Here is a 19,126-nt window from a genome sequence, read left to right on the forward strand (position 1 = left end):
GTTTGTTGGATGGAGTTTTGCAGTTGCGCAATTATGGATCGTTCTAAGAAGTTTTCCCCACTGTGGAATAATTTTGATCTTGTGACTCCAAACAAGGGAAATCTTTTTCTCCTTTGAGCATTGTTTACTGTTATATACAATTTTTAACGGTGGCGCATTGCGCTCACCTTGTCAAGTGAATGACCTGTGATACATATGATAGTCAGTTAAAAAGCCTTACAGTTGCTTTATTCATTTTATCTCATAATAACGAGATCCTGATCTCGAAATCATGAGATAGGGTGTCTATTTTTTTAACAAGTGAATGCAATGCGCCACCTTAGTTTTTACTCTGTTCAGCTTGCACTTAAAACTCTCTGCTCACCATCGTCATCTGCACCGTGTGAAAGAGTATTTTCTAAGGCTGGGGAGCTGGTGTCTAAGAGGAAAAATCGACTTGGAGCAAAGACACTCCAAAAACTTTTGTTTCTCAATAAAAAATCATAAACTAATCACTTTTTTGTATTATTTCATATGATTTAACAGTTAAGTTAACAAAAAATGTGTGTACATAAGTAAAAAATTGTAACTCTGAATTGTAACTCAAATTTGCTATATTTTACATACCAACTCAGTTTAGCAAACAAGGAATTCCTTTACCTCCAATCATTTTATAACTACTGCAGGGGTCACTAGTGGGTGACCAATACAGTGCCGACACAGTTTGTGTAGTGTGTCAATACACTCCTTGAGGTATCATCGTCCCATCACTAGCGTGGAGACCACAAGAAAGTTTTAATCCAAAATCCAAAAAGAAAAATTATAAATAGGTGGCTAGATTACCAATAGGCTGCAGGTGCGCCAGTCCATGGCTCCACCACGCCCCCTGCAGGAAGAAACCTGCAATAGAGTTCCCAGAAGCTGGGAACCTGACATTACCCCTCCCTCAACTGGAAGCCACGACCTCGTCAGTGGACGTCCAGGATACTCCGGACCGGATAGGCAGGACCTCCATCCACAATGCGGGGAGGGGGTGGAGGATCAGACGAGGCAACCAGTTCCGTCTCTGCGACTGGCTTCACCTTGGAAACATGGAAGGTGGGGTGTATTTCCAACGCTGGGGAAAGCTTCAGGCGGACGGCTGCGGGGTTTACCATCTGATCCACCTCAAAGGGCCCCACAAAGCGAGGAGCCAGCTTGCGGGATTCGACCTGGAGTGGAAGGTCCTTGGTGGACAACCAGACCTTCTGACCTGATTGATAGGAGGGAGCTGGCGTCCGGTGTCGATTGGCCTGTAGTTGAGAACGACGAGAGGTCCGCAATAGAGTCGTGCGGACCTGCCTCCACACCCTCCTGCAACGGCGCATGTTGGCCTGCACTACGGTACTGCAACTTCCTCCTCCTGGCCCTCAAATAATGGAGGCTGGTAGCCCAGGGAAGCCATGAAGGGGGACAGACCAGTGGAAGTAGAGACCAAGGAGTTGTGGGCGTACTCCACCCACGGCAGGTAGGTGCTCCAGGAGGATGGATCTTGAGCTGCCACACACCTTAGGGCATCCTCCAGGCTCTGGTTCGTTCTCTCTGCCTGCCCGTTGGCCTGTGGGTGGTACCCCGACGTAAGGCTGACCGAAGCTCCCAGCGCCGAACAGAAGGCCCTCCACACTTGCGAGCAAAACTGTGGACCACGATCAGATACTATGTCCTTAGGTAATCCGTGGAAATAATTCCACATTGAACCTTGACAGTATGCGGGGACAGAACAGTCGTTGCTGACCCTTCTTGCAAAGCATTTCTGTGTTTGCATTAAAAGTCAGCTTCTTATCAATACCAAGGTACTTATAAGTCTCCACCCCCTCCACCGCCTGACCCTTAATGGTGGTGAGCTGGACAGCAGGGGGCTTTGACCTAAAGTCAATGACCATGAACTTAGTTTTTGCCACATTTAGTTGTAGGAATGCTTTATCACACCAGAGTACAAAACCATCCACAACAGGACCATGATCAGTGTCATCTGCGTGGAGAAGACTGACAATAGCTGAATCATCAGCAAATTTTAAAAATATGTCCAGTCTGTTGTCATACTGGCTACGGCAATCATCAGTGTAGAGAATGTATAGAAGTGGTGACAGGACACATCCCTCAGGGGATCCTAAAGAGGATAACATCTCCCCAGACAAATAACCGTTCACCCTTACCCGCTGAGTTCTATCAGTTAAAAAATCAAGAATCCAACCCACCATATTAAAATCAAGGTTACATTTTTTTAAGAGCTTTTCAACTAAAATGTGTGGTTGAATTGTATTAAAAGCAGATGAAAAATCAACAAATAAAACCCTAGCATGTGTTTTGCTACCTTCAAGGTGCTTAAGGAGCAGGTTGAGCAGAGTGGCAGTAGCATCCTCTACACCTCGCTTGGCCCTGTAAGCAAACTGTAGCGGGTCAAGAAGATGCTCAGTTTTTGTAAGGACCTCTTTCTTTAGTAACTTTTCAAAACACTTCATGACCAAAGAGGTCAGGGCATCTGGCCTGTAGTCGTTTAACTCCTTGGGGTTATTGTGTTTGGCCACTGGAATAACTATCACTATGACAGACTGGGACGCAGGGTGTCCACGAGGAACAGCGTGGGACAACACCTGCAGTTCTTCTATGCTGACCTCAACTATCCGACCCGGGTCACGCACATCTTCAACCACTCCAGTTCGGACATCTCATCACTTTACTACGACCTGCAGGTTGGACTAGTTTTTTTAAAGGAAACACAGAGTGTAACATTTTATATCGAGACAAATTGGAGAAAGACTTAATAAATAATTTTTTGAACCCGCTGGAGTTTTCAGGTGCATTTGCATGGTGTCAAGGCTACAGATTACATATTTCTGTCTCGTAAAACCCCAAAAGACTGCAGAATTTCATTGTGAAATGTATTACTGTGAACATTACAAACGTACTAAATTTCCTTGTCATGATCAGGGACACTTGTTCGCCATGGAGGTGAGCAGTGGAGAGGAATATTACATCGCTTCTGACAACACTTCTGAAAACAGCTCCAGGCTCAATCGTGAGCTCCTGGGGTGCCTTTCTGTACATGAAATATGGTTCTGACCTTTTCATGGGAGTCAGAGAGGATTTCACTAAAAGCAAAGTGGTTCTTCTTGTGTCGTTCAGGTTCAGTACACTCCCTATGGTGAAGTGTACCTGGACTCAAACCCAGAGTTCCAGCTGGTAATCGGTTTCCACGGTGGTCTCTACTACCCTCTGACCAAGCTGGTCCACTTCACTCAGCGAGACTACGACGTTCTGGCCGGGCGCTGGACTTCGCCTGACTACACAGGTGTGCAGCAGGCGGCAGAGCGTCACAACCAGGCCTTCATGGCCCTGGAGGGTCGTCTCCTAAACAAGGAACGCAGAAGGCGCAAAAACAAACCAGGTCACTGGTTCGGTACCAGCACCCCCATAATAGGCAGAGGAGTCATGCTGGCTCTGAAGGAAGGGAGAGTGGTAGCCGGCGTGTCAGCTTTGGCCAGCGAAGACAGCCGTAAAGTTGCTTTGGTGCTCAACGGTGCCCAGTACCTTGAAGGCACCCATTATACCCAGGATGGGAAGGACTGCCACTACTTTGTTAAAGTGGGCTCCGCTGACAGCGACCTGTTGGCACTGGGGCTCACCAACGGGCGAAAGTCGCTGGAGAGCGGAATCAACGTGACAGTGAGCGGTCGCTCGAGGAGAGGAGTGACCGTGGAGTTTGCGGTTCCTTCTCTGGTGCTGAGCATTCGCTACGGGCTCGCCGTGGATGTAGTGGACGAAGAGAAGGTAAGACTTTTGGAACTGGCCAGGCAGAGAGCCTTGGCTGGGGCCTGGAGCAAGGAACAACAGAGGGCCAGGGATGGGAGAGGAGGCAGCCGTCTCTGGACAGAGGGTGAGAGACAGCAGCTCTTAACTTCAGGTAAAGTACAAGGCTACGATGGCTACTATGTACTTCCTGTAGAGCAGTATCCAGAACTGGCTGACAGCAGCTTCAACATCCAGTTCCTCAGACAGAACGAGATGGGCAAGAGGTAACGGCACACCTGAACTTGCTTGAAGGGCACTTTTAATTCTCTGGATCCTACTTTTTATTTTTTCCTACCCAGCCTCCTCAACCCTACTCCTCTTTAAAGAAAAAAGAAAAATGTGGAGAATTAACCAACAAATGGGGTTATTTGCAAAAAAAAGGAAAAAGAAAAAGTTTGGATGAATGGTTCTTTTTAGGGAAAAAAAAACTGGAAAAGCACTGAAGAACCTTTGAGAACTGTTGCTTAATGAATAAGAATCCCCTTTTTAAAAAAGATAGTGATATTTTCACCCATATTTTTTGGGTCACACTGACAGGGGCCATGACAGTTACCACGCAGCGGAGTTATTCTGTGCTGCCAAGGCAAAGGGACCAAAGTAAACAAAGCCACTCCAGAGAGCAGCATTTTACAGCTACACGCCAACGGAGGACGCCGCAGAGGCGTCCGGTCCGATGAGTCACCTCCCTGTCTCAGGCCTCCCATCGTCCACCACGGACCGTTCCGCCGCTGCCCAAGCAGCGCACATCCAGCCAAGCGACACCGGAGCTCATCGTACCCATGAATAAATCGGATGTCAATAAACAAAAGATGATCAACTTAACAAGAAACAAACAAAAAAGAAAAAAGCAGTCCAAAAAAAAGGTGATGGATATCTGTGGACAATGTGCGTGAGACAGCAACGTTTAATCGGACGAGAGAAGAGGAATCATATTACTACATATGTGTCCACCTAAATTTCAGGATGTTGCGTATACTGTAGATGCCGTAGTTTTGTACATTTCAGTCGCAGTAGAATCGTGAGACTTTCACCGAGGCACTTCTGTACAGAACGATCAAACACAACACTGTCCGGAGAACATGCTAAGTTAGTATTTATTTCATGATTTTACATTTATTTATTCGTTTATACGAAGAAAAAAAAAGTTCTGTTTGTTTTTGTATCATTTCAGTTTGCTGGCAGGGCAAATAATAGTCTCTCAAAAGAATAATTTATGTAATAAAGTGTTTAAAAAAAGCAGTTTATACCTTAAATAAAGTCTTTAAAACTGTGAAATCTGTTTTTTCGAATTATATTTCGATGTACAGTGTATAGACTTACCTTTATGCAGCACAGTAGCATATTGTCCAGAATATCAAGTTTTATATTTCTAAGAGGAAGTGGCTTGTAATGTGCAAAATCTTTAGCTGGTCTTACTACTCTAGAATTTTTGTGGCACTCTAATATCCATATCTACAATATCGGTCCCCTTTTTGTTGTTTTTGACTGGTTTTTTTGTGCGGAAGCAGCGAGAATTCTTTCCTAGATCCCAACAGCAGTAGCAGTAATGGATCCTTCTCACTGTGAAGAGACTCGTGCTGGATGTCATAATGTACCAAAATCAGTATTATCGACGGATGATTATCATGCGTTCACTGAAACGAGACTCTTCTGAGAACCTTATCAATAAAACATGATTGTTTACTGCAATCGAGCATCGTGTACGTTCATCTCCTTTATGTGTCTGGAGTCTGTTCATCTGCTTTCCTAACTGCTGCACCAGTCAGCAACCATCAGCTGGATATGGTGGAGCATGCGGACGCTTTAGAACTGGCTAGCTTGTTTCTAGGAGATAATAGAGACAAAATTAAATATAAAGGAAGAGTGATTATCAAAGTCGCCCAGTGGGCATTAAGAGCATTCCAAAAACTACATTAGTGTGGCTCCCCATCTATTGGATTTGTCATGCTGCTTAGCTAAACAGTGTTTAATTAAAAGGCAATAATGTGTCCTTTTTTTATACACTCCTTGTTTCCATCACCCGAAAATGGCCAGTTTAAACTAAACACTGCGAGTTAAATGAAAGAAGCTGCTCGATATGTTCAAATATTTAAAACAAAAAACATTTTCTTCCTTTCACCTATTAATCTCACCCAAAGAGGCACTTTAACCAATCTTTTTAGGAAACAAAGGTCTCAGATGCATCATAGGATCAGAAATATTACAATGATCTGCACATTACATCCACATTTATCTCTTTACTGCCATGTAGCACAAATTGGGGAAGTAAATCTGAATTCAAACATTTTTCTACATTATAACTGGGGTGAGTGTACGATTTAGTGCGTTGCAAACACTTCCGTCTCACTGCTCATCATGGTTCCGCCTTGGCGGCTCACAAGCCCCAGTAAACATGCAATGTTAGATTTCATGCAGCTAATGCATGTGTAAATACCCAACTGTTTGTTCCCCATGCTAGCAGTAAAGGTCATTTGTCTGTTCCCAGCCTTTCTTGTGCAGAAAAGTGGTTGATTAAAGGCTCTGTTAGTTGTTGGTTAAGTATTTACTGAAAGTCATTAAATAAGAACTGAACTGAAATTAAATTAAATTTTTAGGTCCTATAGTTTCTAATTTATGTATTTGTTTATCCAGTCCAATACCTTGTGCTCTACCCTCCAAATTGACAACAAAAGTCTTCCATTTGGTGCAAATAAATTGTTTTAATTTAAGATTTTTCTCCGACGAACAAAGGCAGATCTGACAGATTGTTTGTTTTTCACTATATGCGGCTACAGAAATTTTCTTTTTCTTCATATCAAAATCATCTGTGGAAAAAACAAAACAAAACAAGCAAAGAGGCCAACAGATTTTAAATTCTGACATAAATCAAGTTGTCTCCTAAAATGCGTTTATGGGAAATCATTTTAAGACAACTAATGTGCAAATGAAAGAGCTCGTATCAAACATGACTCTTGTCAGAGCACGCTGGCATCCTGACCTCTGGGGCCTCTGGGGTACAGGAGGAGTCAGGGGAAGGGGCTGTTCTGGGGAGAGGGCAGGCAGGAGGGCCATACAGACGTCGTTGCATAAAGTGCCAAAGAGCCTTAAAATGGACAAGCCTGAGATTCAAAGAGCTGCATGTTAATATATGTTACATGTTGTTATGCCTGTGTATGTGTGTGTGTGTGCGTGTGTGCGTGTGTGTGTTCATGTTGATCTGCATACGGAGCAAGAGCCTGAGATTCAGGTCAGTCTGTATCGAGTGGTTCCAGTTCATGTGCTACAGGGCAGCCAGAACAGCACCTGCCGGAGCTGAGGGCTTCCCGTCGTGATGTCCAGGCGATCCTAATGGAGGATGTGAGGAAATGGACGGACGGTTTCATGTTGAAGATGAGTAGACAGAGCGTGACGAGGATCGAGGCACAGAGAGAGGGTGTTCATGGGTAAGGGGAGCGCGCACTCTGGGAACACGTTATGTCAGCATGTCCCAAAGGCAGCAGCAACACAAAGCTGCCCAGCAGCCGGTCAGGCAGGCGTCTGTGTTGTCCTCTCTTCTCCTGTCCTCCACCACATACACTGGGGGAAGAAAAGGAGGAAGAAAAGCAGGAGCAGAAGAGAAAAGGAATTAATAGGAGAGACAAATGAAATTTGTGAGGCTTCTCCTTTACTAAACAGACCAGAGTCTTCAGCGGTCGGCTGGAGTGTCATAACATGACCAAATGTCTCCTCGCTGTGTTCATGTGAGGCACATTACCACGGCAATGCAATGTCACTCAGCCTCAGCCCAGATTAGAGCTTCCAGGACGCACCACTGCTTTCAACAACACACTTTCTTCTTCTTCACTTTCAGTCACATGTCTGCATGCAGGCGTGTGAGATTATTTGAGACTTTGACGATCTTTTCTGAGCACAAAAAAGGGGTCTCAACAAACAACTCGTCCCTTTCTCGTGTTAATGAACTTACTAACTTACTCATGGTCACTCATGATACAGTGAATGACAAAGGTGTGTTGCCATAGCAGCAGACTAATGGATATGCATGTCCATATGATGATATACATTACAGCATGTATACATTTTGAGCATAAAGACCTAAAGCTAGTTTAATGTGATATTAGTGTGGAATTATCTTATACTAATCTCTTAAAGTCCTTCGTTACATTTTTACCTCCAAAAATTGCTCATGTAATGAATATTTTAATGTAATGAAACTATTTTAACTGGATTTCAACTTATGTGACTACAATCTGCTGCACAGATCTGCATCATTATATGTCTACGTGACCGCTCACCTGTGTTTTTGGGAGGTTCTCCGTACACAGGCCCAGGTGGGGGTCCCCCCTGCCATCCGTGCTGTGGTTGTCCAGGGTACCCTTGATAAGGGGGCTGTCCTTGAACAGGATAAGGACCTGCAGCACCCATTGGACCAGGGGGGTAGTTGGGATAACCTACATTAGGCTGCATCATGTTCCCCTGTGGGGGGTAACCCTGAGGCGGCACCTGGCCCGGGTAACTGGGAGCAGTTGGGCCGCTGCTTTGGTAAGGAGGGGGCTGATCGAAATTCATGTCTGGGTTGAGAGTTCACCTAAGGAAGATAAGGAAAGCAGGCGTAAAAAACACAGACAGAATAGCCAGGCTGATGCTGCCTCTAGCAAATGTCACGTCCACCCTTCCACTAAATGTTTTAGAGCAGGAAATTAGCGCAGTAGCTTTTATAGTAAATGTATATGAAAAGCCTAGAGGAAAACTGAATACTGAGAATAGAAAACATGGGATATGTCGTTAAAAGAGTGGTCAATCAGATGATTAACATCATTACTGATGTGTGGCACATTGGATCCATCAGTTGTGCCCTGCGAGATGAACGCAGACGTGAACCGTTTGTATTTTCACGCTTGTTTTTCTCACACACAGGAAACACCAGATATCCTGTTCTGCCAAATCACGCTTTTAGTTGCAGCGCAATGTGTTGAGAGGAGCAGAGGACAGTCAATTTAGGCAATTTTATTTCCTTTCGGAGAGCTCTTATCGCCGAGCCTGGTCTGAAAGTGCTATAAATTTGTCATCGGCCGGGTGTCCAAAGGTTAACCGAGAAGTGCATTTCAGCCTCACACAAGCTCTCCAGTCAGCCACCACTTTGGTAGCCTTCCTCCAGGGACTCTCAGCATGACGGTTTTAGTCCAGTGCTCGTTTCTTTTGCATGTACACAAATCTCCACCCCTCTGACGAAGCCTATGAGGGTTTGAGTCATCTTTCTTTTAGATTGTGTAATTTAACACTAACTTTAAAACTGAGTGTTAAAAATAAGGAAAATAAAGTGTAGGCAGGCTTCCAATATCAGACCATATGCCAAGTCACGATAATATTACAGATGGCTGATACCAGATAGGACTACCCTTTAGTCTTACTCTTAAATGGCTGCTGTAAAACGTCACTCGATCAGGCGTATGGAAAGTTGTTCTATTCTTTTTTTTCCTGTCTGTCTGTCTCTTTTTTAAAAAGAACAACATATGTGAGCAGGGCTTTGTATGTTAGCATGGTCAACAGGCCCCCAGGTGATTTGTTTTGTGTTTCACCTCAAAGCAACGATAAGCAAAACCAACAGGGATCCCTTTTTCTTAACGGTCTTCATTGCTGCTTTGTTGGAAAAGGGTGTTAGCAGCTACTTTCAAGGGGACCGCCAATAATCAGTAATCTGACACCAATAAGGCTGACGTGTTCAGCACCATCTAAAATAACCACCACGGTCACCTTGCCTTCAACGTTTGTGTTTAAAGACGATGTGTTTCTGAGAGGATTTTAGAACATGAATGTAAAGTCACCTTGATTTTTGGAATGATCAATTAATCAGTCAGTCAAATTTATTGTCCTGCGGTTGTAGACAGACATTAAAATAAAACCACACAACAAACAAACAGGATAATAAATAACAATGGAGACTGTATTGCAACGATGATAGACAAGGACTAGTATAGAAAATAAAATGCAAAATCACTACATGGAGACGCTGAGATATGTTCTAGTGAAAAAGACCAGTGTGCAAAAACCTCCTAAGTGCTTTTATTTGTGCAAATTCAGCATGTTAATGGCAGTAGACGCAAGGAACATTTTGTAACATTTAGTCCAGAAGCACAAACTCTTTATGGAGGTGGTGGCCAAGTCCAAAATGGCCAGAGTCTTCCTCAGGTCATATATATCACAGAGAGGAGACTGATTCACCCCTAGGACCTTGCCAGCAACACTGACAAGTCGACCTAGCTTGTATCCCTCAGCAAGGTTGAGGTTGCCAAACCATACGATAATAGACAGAACCGACACAGTAAAAGATTTATAACAGTGTCAACATTTTTGCACACACATTAAAAGTGTTTATTTTTCTTAAAAAAGTAGAGAAGCTGTTCGTCCTTCTTAAAGGTAGCCTCTGCGTTAGGCTGGAAGCAAAGTTTTTCATCTAGCACAGTTCCAAGGTATTTGTAGCATCCACTTGTTCCATCTCCACTCCCTCCTTCATCACCAGGCCATGATCCAATTTCCCTCAAACAAACTCATTAGGAGTCATCAACAGACTTGTTGATTTGTCTGTTCTCAAACTGACATCAAGAAGTCTAACGTGGAGCACGGGGCTCTCTGGGCGGTGGCACGGGCTGATAAGCAATATCAGAATGGGATGCTCCACGCCTCTACCAGCTCTGTATGCAAACTGCATAGAGTCAAAGGTCCCCTAGACCTGGACCACCTATTACATCACTTTCTCAAACATCTTCCTGAACCAACCATTAATCCGGTGTTAATATTAATATTATTAGGAGATTAATTAGTCATATGTTTGACTGGGGAATCTCAGACAATGCTTTCAAAACACTATTTAGGCCTTGACGCACAAACACAACACACTTGGGACATCTAAAGCCCATTAATCTGAAAATGTATGCTGTCATAATGATTAAACTAATCAGTGCCCTACCTGGTGGACTTTCCCTGATTGTGTAAATCTGTGGCGAAGGGCACCCATGAATGCTGTCAAGTGTCAACTCAAAATTCTGCTTCTCCTTAGACATTATTTAGTGGAAATGGAGCACCTGATGGGCGAGCATTACAGCCACCAGCTGCATGTATAGGCCTCTCCATATGATCCAGCAGCTGGGTAACCTAGCAGCCTTTGTTTACCTCCGCGGATTCTCGGTAACCGATGTACAGAAGACGACGGCCTCTGGGACCCAATTAGGTGAAACTAATCACAGTCACAAGGTCTCTTTTAACATAAACATACGAATTTACAGACCGGTAACTCGAGTCTTTGTTAGCGCACATTTAAATGGAGTTTTGTTTTTCTCGACCAAGACCCAAGTGTCTTTATCCTGTATGACGTCACTACAGTGACACTCTTCGTATTAGAAATCTATTAATATCAATGTCGGTTATGGTGTGTGTGATCTAATTCTCGGTGCAATATTCATTTAGGAATGTCCATCAAAATAAAAATAAATAAAGATCATTAGAAAACCTGCACCTGCGGGCCCCAGCCCCCAACGCAGATTGTCTCTTCTCCGATTATTCCAGCTTTAAAACACACAGTATTTCTATTTCCAGCCTACCTTTGTACTGGTATCCAGCTGCAGCGATGTTGTAGAGTTATTTTCTTTCACTACTGTGGTAAATAATAATTTGAATGGTGTTTGATGTCAGCCAACGACCCTGCTGACTATGTACGAACAGAAATAGTCCGAGAGGAAAACTCAATGCGTCTCGTGTTTTCCTGACGTCATGTCGTTTTCAGAGGAGTGGGTGGGCTACAAGGAGTGTCCGAGACGGTGATTGGCTGCTGGAAGAACCGCTGCCCTCGCTGTCCAATCAGAAGCCTGCGCGATTACAGACCGACGATTCTTGGTCATTTGACCTAACGACACCGCTCACTGAGTCAGCGAGCTAAACAATGATAGAAACTAAGTAAAAGAAAGAGGACATTTCACACATGTTGGACCTAACGTCAAAAAACTAACAAAAAAAAAAACGGTTAAATATTAATAAGTGGATTTTGTGCCTTCGCGGGTGGCACAATGCGAAGTTTATTTTATATTACGAATGTTAAAAGTTATTTTGTATAGTAACTTATTGATTTTGTATCAAACCAAAACCTGACCAGACCTTGAGCAAAATTATCAAGCAGCTGGTAACTGTTCCAAGGGTAAACATCAACAGAAAGATTGCTGGTTGAGGCGGTAGACGATACCGCAAGGGGGTGCTATATAATAATGCTATGCACTAATAATATAATAATAACCATACTATTTCAGGTTGTGCAATAATGGTGTAGATAACATACCAGTAGTAATACAGGGCAGCATTAATGCAACGTTACATATAGTCGGTCGCTTTCTGATCAGAGCCCCGTGGGCTTGATGCTTGCATGGAATACATTTCTCTACCAGCAGATGTCAGACTCGTTCCAGTTTCTTCATTGAGAAAAGGTTACTCTGACTTGCGTCCACGCACACACGGAGACCCAAGTGTGCAAACAACTTCTAGTTTTATTTTTCTTATGTTGATAGAAATACGTTTGATGCTGTATGTCCAAGCTTGCTGTCTGCACAGGCTGATCATTTAACTTGTCTGTTCTTTTACAATGGAAAGTGGCAGTTTTGCCGACACATATATAAATACTCTATTGTGCAACATAGAACCATCAGTGCTGGAAGTAAAAAGTACAAGTTGCAACATCTACTCATAAAATACACCATAAACATCTCTCACACTTACAGTTACAAAACGTGGTACATGTTCAACATAGACAAGGGCCTCTATAGTTTGTGTCAGTTTCCATAAGAATCCATTTACTCTTGGGGACTATAGTACTTGTAAAAACATTCTTAATATACTGACTACAGACTGTGAACATTCAATCACATGTGTACACCCAAATTATTCGTATGTATGCCATAAAATGAAAACTGTGGCAAACTGTCAACCAGCAAGACCAGTGGCGCTGATACTGGAGCATTCATCCTCAGTCATTTGTCAGGCTGAGTCTTGTCCCAGGACAGTTAGGCAACATAGGTAATCCCAGAAAACGATAAAGACCCAGCCTTTGATTTTTGAATGTGATGCTAAGTTTAGTAACAGTGCAAATCAAATGTTTGTAATGTTTGTTCATCTGAAAACGGCCCATGTCTCGCTTTCAAATCACAGCACAGACCAACAACGGTGGCCATGAAAAACAGTTGGCTGAATTCCTGCCGAGTAAACACAGCAAGACCACGTGAATTCAACTCTGTCACTGTGCTTGTTCGCGAGGTCAACACATGGCACACATCAGCTACCGTCCCTCCCGTGATAAATGGGACTGAGCAGATCGTGTGTTTTCATAGTCCCACAGGCCGTTCAGAGATTCTAGCAATAGCTTTGGCAAGAGCACGGGACAAAAATAGGCCTGTCCAGCTCTGCCCAACACTTTTAAAGGGAGAGAAGAAGCAGGGGTGTGTGTGTGTGTGTGTGTGTGGGGGGGGGGGGGTATGCTTTATGCTTATGGTGGGGGGGGGGGGGGTTACCAGAGTCCGTTGGTCGTCTGGAGCGAAGTTATTTACAGTACTCGCAGGCTCATTTTCTCCAAAACAACTTCATAGAAATCTCATGGATGTCTGAATGGCTGGGCCACTGCTCAGCAGGGCTGATGTTGTGTATCAGGTCACATTTATGGGCCATGTGTGACACACGTTCTTCATGTTTTTTGTTGTTTTTTTTTTTGCTATGGATCAACAGATTAATGTGTGACCATTTCTTTCAAATTAAAATCAGCTTTGCTTTAGTGTGTGGGGTGAGTGGAATACATATTTGTCTCATTTGCAAGTCTACACGTGTGGATCAGTAATGAAATCTTCATACTGGCACACTTGTGTGTCACTGTCACGTGCACGGTGGTAAACAAGAGACCCTCACTTCTGGTGCGTTTATTTTGTAGGCCAGCATAACTGGTTGTGCTTGTAATCGGTGTGATGGCTCTTCTAAATGACTGAAACTGGAATGTTTGCCTCTTGTCTTTTGTCATTCAGGAAATCCCTCAAAACTACATAACAACTGCCTTTGGTGTGTTTAGTCACCTTACTTTCTTCTCACGTGTGCTTTGCGCAAATATGCACTTTAAATGTCATGCAGAGGTCGAAGAGGAAGTAGCCCCCCTCTCAAAAACTATACAAAAACATAAAGTGCACAGCCACCTCAGCCTGAATCGTCTTAAGATTTGGTCTGCTTTAATTTTCCTGTATTTGCTGTACGACAGCGACATTATGGAAAATGGAATGTTCACTTCACATATATTGACTACATGTTCAAACCTGCACTCTCATCTGTTAGCATCAATGTGAGAAGCACTCATTTGCAGGATCAGAAGCTGATCAGCCTGAATCGCTTTACTTGGATCCAGGATGTCACAGGGGGACGGGCTGACCTGTTCTCCGTCATCTCTGCAGTATTGTATATAAATGTTTATTCCTACCCTGCCTAAACAGCTCTGTAGAGTGAACATTAGATCTGTAGATACATATTTGAGATAGCTGCCTGGTCAAACAGCAGCAGATGTTACACACCCAGACCTTACTGAGGTTTCAGGACGTCTGGCCTTTGCGTTGCAGCTGCTCCGCTCCCCTCCTCGCTGCAGACTCAGGGACATGTAGGCCATGTGCAGCCTTCCCCCTGCAGCTATGCCACACATGTGTTAATGCTGCATTTTTGATGATTTGGAATTTTGCTCTTATTTCAGTCGGCGTACCCGTCGTGTCCTCACCCCGGAGGTTTGAACTCTTTGCTGAGTGTTTTACTGTTTAATCTGTTGAAAAAAACAGAGTGTTCCGCTGGGCCAGGAGGGAGGTCCATCCCAACGGTGCACAAACACATACCATGCCATACATGCGACTGTTACACAAGTCAAGAAACGCTTACAGTGTGGCGCAAGTCTGAAAGGTCACCTCTTTTTCCCATATACATGGTATTTTCAGCTTATTGAAGCAAATGTCTTTTTTTATAACCAAGTGAAAAGATGCAGGACAAAGATGACATTTACCACCCACACACACACACACACACACAGATCAACACTGTAAAGCTACACTTAATGAATTAAGCAGACAATTGATCACTGACAGCATACTTTATTTGAAATTTCTGCAATTCCTCCCATTTAAAAAAAAAGAAAAGAAAAACATAATAGTCCCTGATTTTCAGAGGAGCTCGACTCCAGATATTTGGAGACCTGATTTTGTCTGTTACGAAGAAAATGATTGACCCTCTTCAGACAGGGAGGGGTATAAAAACAAAATCTGCAGTGAAAAGTCTACATGTCACAAATGTAATCATCTTAGAATTCCCAACTTATAAAACAGGCTACATTGTACAACTTTATTATTTACAAAAGATAATAAAAAAAATGAAATCAAAATGGATTTTAAAAAAATCCAGTTGTAGCTTTTAAGTGACTGAGCTACCAATCAACCCTTTAATGCCATTTACTTAACATTTCTTTAGGGTCCAAAACACCCTATTTTTTTTTTACTTTTTTGACCATTTCTGGTTCCATGCAAAAGCTTTTATTTTTAGAAAGGGTGAAAAAAAAGCTTCATGTGAAATGGATAATGGTCATTAATGACCTTGGTGGTGTTTTCTCAATAACTCTCCACAGGAGGCAATACAGGAGCTCAGATGTCCATTTCAAACTGGTTCTCATCTGAAAGAGAAGAAACACAAGCAGCGATTTTAACGCTTCCGTTAGGATAAGCATGACCCTGCCTTAACAGTCTGCACATGAGATGACAAAGCAGTGATGGTATCAGCATTCTGTGAGTGGACCAGAGAGAAAAAGTCCCTCTAAAGTGTGTAAACATGGACTGAACAGAAGCCCCAACTGACTTTTTTTATCTTAAGTGGACAAAATAAAAATAGTGAAAAATGCTCAGTTCATCACACATTACAGCCTCCATCTCTAGTGGCTTCTGCATCTGAATCCCAGCTATGTCCACCAAGGCACAGTGACTGGGAGACCCAACTGACAACTGGTAGTGGTGTCATCTGCTCTGCTGCAAACATTGTTGCCATAGTGCCACAGGAACACATGGACATATCTACCATGCATGATTCCTGAAGTATTTCTCTCCTGTCTGACTGAAATAACAAGGAAAAGTGCAGAGAAAAGTGCCTGAAGGTCTGGTTTACCTGTAGTCTCCTTCTCTTCTTCTTCTGCTTCCTCTTTGAGATCCTGCAGTTTCCCAATGGGGTGCGTAGCAGGGACAGTTACCCCAGGGATCTGGGGTAGGCAACACGGGGGAGTTCTGGCTAGAGGGGAGTTCCGACAATCCAGGAGAAACTTCCTGTCATAGATGATACGAGTACCTGTGACGGAGAAGCAAAAACAGTCTCGTGTTTCAAAGGGGGCCATTCGCTCTAAAAAAGGAATATAAATGTTCTTAAAATAGACAAGACATATCAAGTGATAGGATGTCACATGATCAGGGGGATTATGGAGAGAGCAATGTGTGCAGCTTGGAAAGACATTTGCACATTTCAGACTTGTGTTACTGGAGGGGATTTAAGTGGTTAAGGATTCTGTGTGCACACGGAGGGGCAGGAGGTGGTTTTACTGTTGCACTCAGTTCTTGGAAATCCTAGAACAAAACAGCCTTCGAAGAAAAAGACCTTGAAATGAAAGCCACATGTGCAAAGAAAAAATTCCAGTCAATGGGATTTATGCCTAAAACCCCACACAATCTGTGTGGTGTCCCACAAGCTAACTTCTTTTGGCATCTTTCAACAGTGTCACCACTTGGACTTAGACCAACGCTGAGCAAATAGTGTCATAAAGAGACCGCGATAAGTTTTTACCAGGATGCAACAGACTTATGGAGTGTTTATATTGGAGTTTGCTCTGTTGTTTTTCAACTGCCCAACCTTTCAACGAGGAAAAAACCATTATGTAATTCAGCATTTGACGCTGGTCAACAGGAAGCAAAAGAGAGGGAGCAGGAACAACCAGGGGCAAGAAAAAGGGGCTAGAACACAAGCAATAGCAATACATTAATACAATCTGTGCAGCTGTTATGTAAAATAGGAGAGCCTAACAGCAGATGATCTACAGTGAAGTGTGTTGAAGTTGAAATGCAACAGTTGTCAAATGCATGTTGCAACGGCCTGTGCAGCAGTCATAACTTATAAAACAGCATTTAAGATATGTTTATCCAGTCTATGGCCTAAGTATTTCTCGTTCCTCCTCCCTCATCTTGTACAGAATGTTCTCCTGTGAAGTGCAAAACAGTGGTGGGGATGGGGCCTCCTCCAGCTCCGCCGCTGCAGAAGCCAATCACTTCTGCTGCTCTGACAGCTGCTCACATCCGCCCTCTGCCGATCCAAGTCACGGGTTCAAACTGCTCCTCTCTTTGGACGACAGTTGCTCGATGGCGCAAAGAGCTTCTTCGCACGCCTCAAACATATATGTCTAGTCAGCAAATTTACACACAAGATCGCAAGCAAAGTTTAAACGCACTTATAGCTGGAACCAGGCTGCCTATGAAATCTGCGAAGTAAAGCGGTTCTATTGATTTACTGGTGTTTTAACCCATTTTCTCCATGGCAATTTTGGCTACAGGCGGTTTTCGAGTTTATAAAGTTAGACTATGACCATTTATGAACATGTGCAGAGTTATATCTAGTTAGCATTTGTGGTGCTTAAAGGCACAAAGTTAGAGAAATTAAAAACAAAAACTTTTTTTCTTCCACCCAAAGACAGTTGTTACCTCCAGGCGTGGTGGAGAAGAGAGTTCCCCCCGGTGTCTGGCTGTAACAGTCGGGTAGCTGGGACCAGTCCTTCAGCGTTAGCACCCTGGTTGGGATTGGGCAACTTTTAACTTCACCTTTGCCAGTCGACATGCTAGCTTCTGTTTAGCTGCTGTTGGACGGTTCGTGGAAAACGTTGACAAAACTCAGGCGGTCTTCAGTGGGGCGCCTGGGAAGTTGTGGCTTTCGCAAATGCGCTTGACAAGATACACGGAAAAGTTTCCAACAGTCTGGATCCGAATAGTGTGCGTCGTTACGGGTAGCTGCCAAAAGTGACCATGTGCTGTATATATGGGCCGTCCAACCTTCCCAGAAGCCACTCGTGATGTTTTTGTGCTCCGCTGTAAGACATGTGGGGCAGCGGGCGTGTGGTACGATTGTTTTTCTCCCAGGGGCGGTCCGCGCGGGTGGAAATGTGAAAACAAATAACGCAAGAAACATATTTATTGGTTCAGCATGAGGTAACGGTTGTGGTCGATGATATGAAGGGGAAAGTCTCTCATTATAATGAATGGTGCATTTATTCCTTTGCGACGACCAAACGTGTTTGCATCTTTCTGTGCTATGTTTTGCAATATAAGTGAGCGGAAATAACATGACTCGCAGGTTTTAAAAAAGTAACCGAGGGAACGCATCTATTTTAATGCCTGTTCGGTGTATTGAAAGAAAGTATCGTCTAAATTATTATTCGTAAACGTAAAATTATTTGTACATTGTTTTTCAACGTGGGCATCGGGCTTACTCGCTGACTGAAACAGGCGCACCTCAACCTTGCAACTCATCTGGCAACACTGCCTCCTGCTGGTGTGGTAAAATGTAGAAAGACTCGGGCCTCACGCAGCTCACGCAGCTCACGCAGCATACGACTCAGCTGCTGATGTTGTATTTCATCAGTGCAAGTGGAGATTTCCAATGTAGATTAGGAATTCGCAAATGTCAGACTGCTTAGTGGCATATTACTTAAGCGCACCCTACTTCTTTATGCTAATGCTGGTCATTTTTTATAAGTATAATATTATAATTCTTATTTTTAGTGATTTTTCCCCATCTAACTTGGTTACATGTTGGAATCAGTTAACGGTTTTTTTAAATTATTTTAGAAAATACCAAATAATAAACAAAGCATTTTTCAGCCACTTCTGCCATACGGTTGAGAGTCGCATAGGCGTAATTAGTGTCATGGGGGTGCTGGGGGCATTCCCAACAAATTTGTCTAAATTTACAGCTCGTGTGTGTGTGTGTGTGTGTGTGTGTGTGTGTGTGTGTGTGTGTGTGTGTGTGTGTGTGTGTGTTTACTAGAGTGAATTGGCAACATGTGATCCAGGCAGACTACTGTTGTCCTACTACGATTGGCCACTTGGGGGCAATATCAGCATATATCATATTTCAGTTCGCATTTCAGAATGACCGAGCAGCTGTTGTTTCAATTTTAATTCTTTTTTTTGGGGGGGGTTATTTTGTCATTTTACATTGTCACAATTTCTCTGAAAGTGAATGGAATAGAGTTTTTTTAATGACTGCTTTT

General features: G+C 43.4%; 1 protein-coding gene and 1 long non-coding RNA gene across 2 annotated transcripts; both read right to left on the minus strand.

Annotated features, from left to right (window-relative positions):
* Positions 1 to 6,489: 6,489 nt before the first annotated feature.
* LOC105417394 (uncharacterized) lies at positions 6,490 to 11,540 on the minus strand. The gene is made up of 3 exons (XR_003890851.1): positions 11,385 to 11,540; positions 8,082 to 8,374; positions 6,490 to 7,365 (listed from the first exon to the last, which is right to left on the minus strand). It is a non-coding gene; the product is annotated as an uncharacterized lncRNA (long non-coding RNA).
* A 3,374-nt stretch (positions 11,541 to 14,914) lies between these two features.
* Positions 14,915 to 17,944, minus strand: eif4ebp3l (eukaryotic translation initiation factor 4E binding protein 3, like). The gene is made up of 3 exons (XM_003970541.3): positions 17,562 to 17,944; positions 15,988 to 16,164; positions 14,915 to 15,502 (listed from the first exon to the last, which is right to left on the minus strand). The coding sequence occupies exons 1-3, from the start codon at positions 17,692 to 17,694 to the stop codon at positions 15,474 to 15,476; spliced, it is 339 nt and encodes a 112-aa protein (XP_003970590.1). The 5' UTR covers positions 17,695 to 17,944; the 3' UTR covers positions 14,915 to 15,473.
* Positions 17,945 to 19,126: the final 1,182 nt, after the last annotated feature.

This window comes from Takifugu rubripes, chromosome 14, assembly GCF_901000725.2.
Source record: "Takifugu rubripes chromosome 14, fTakRub1.2, whole genome shotgun sequence".
NCBI classification, from domain to species: domain Eukaryota; kingdom Metazoa; phylum Chordata; class Actinopteri; order Tetraodontiformes; family Tetraodontidae; genus Takifugu; species Takifugu rubripes.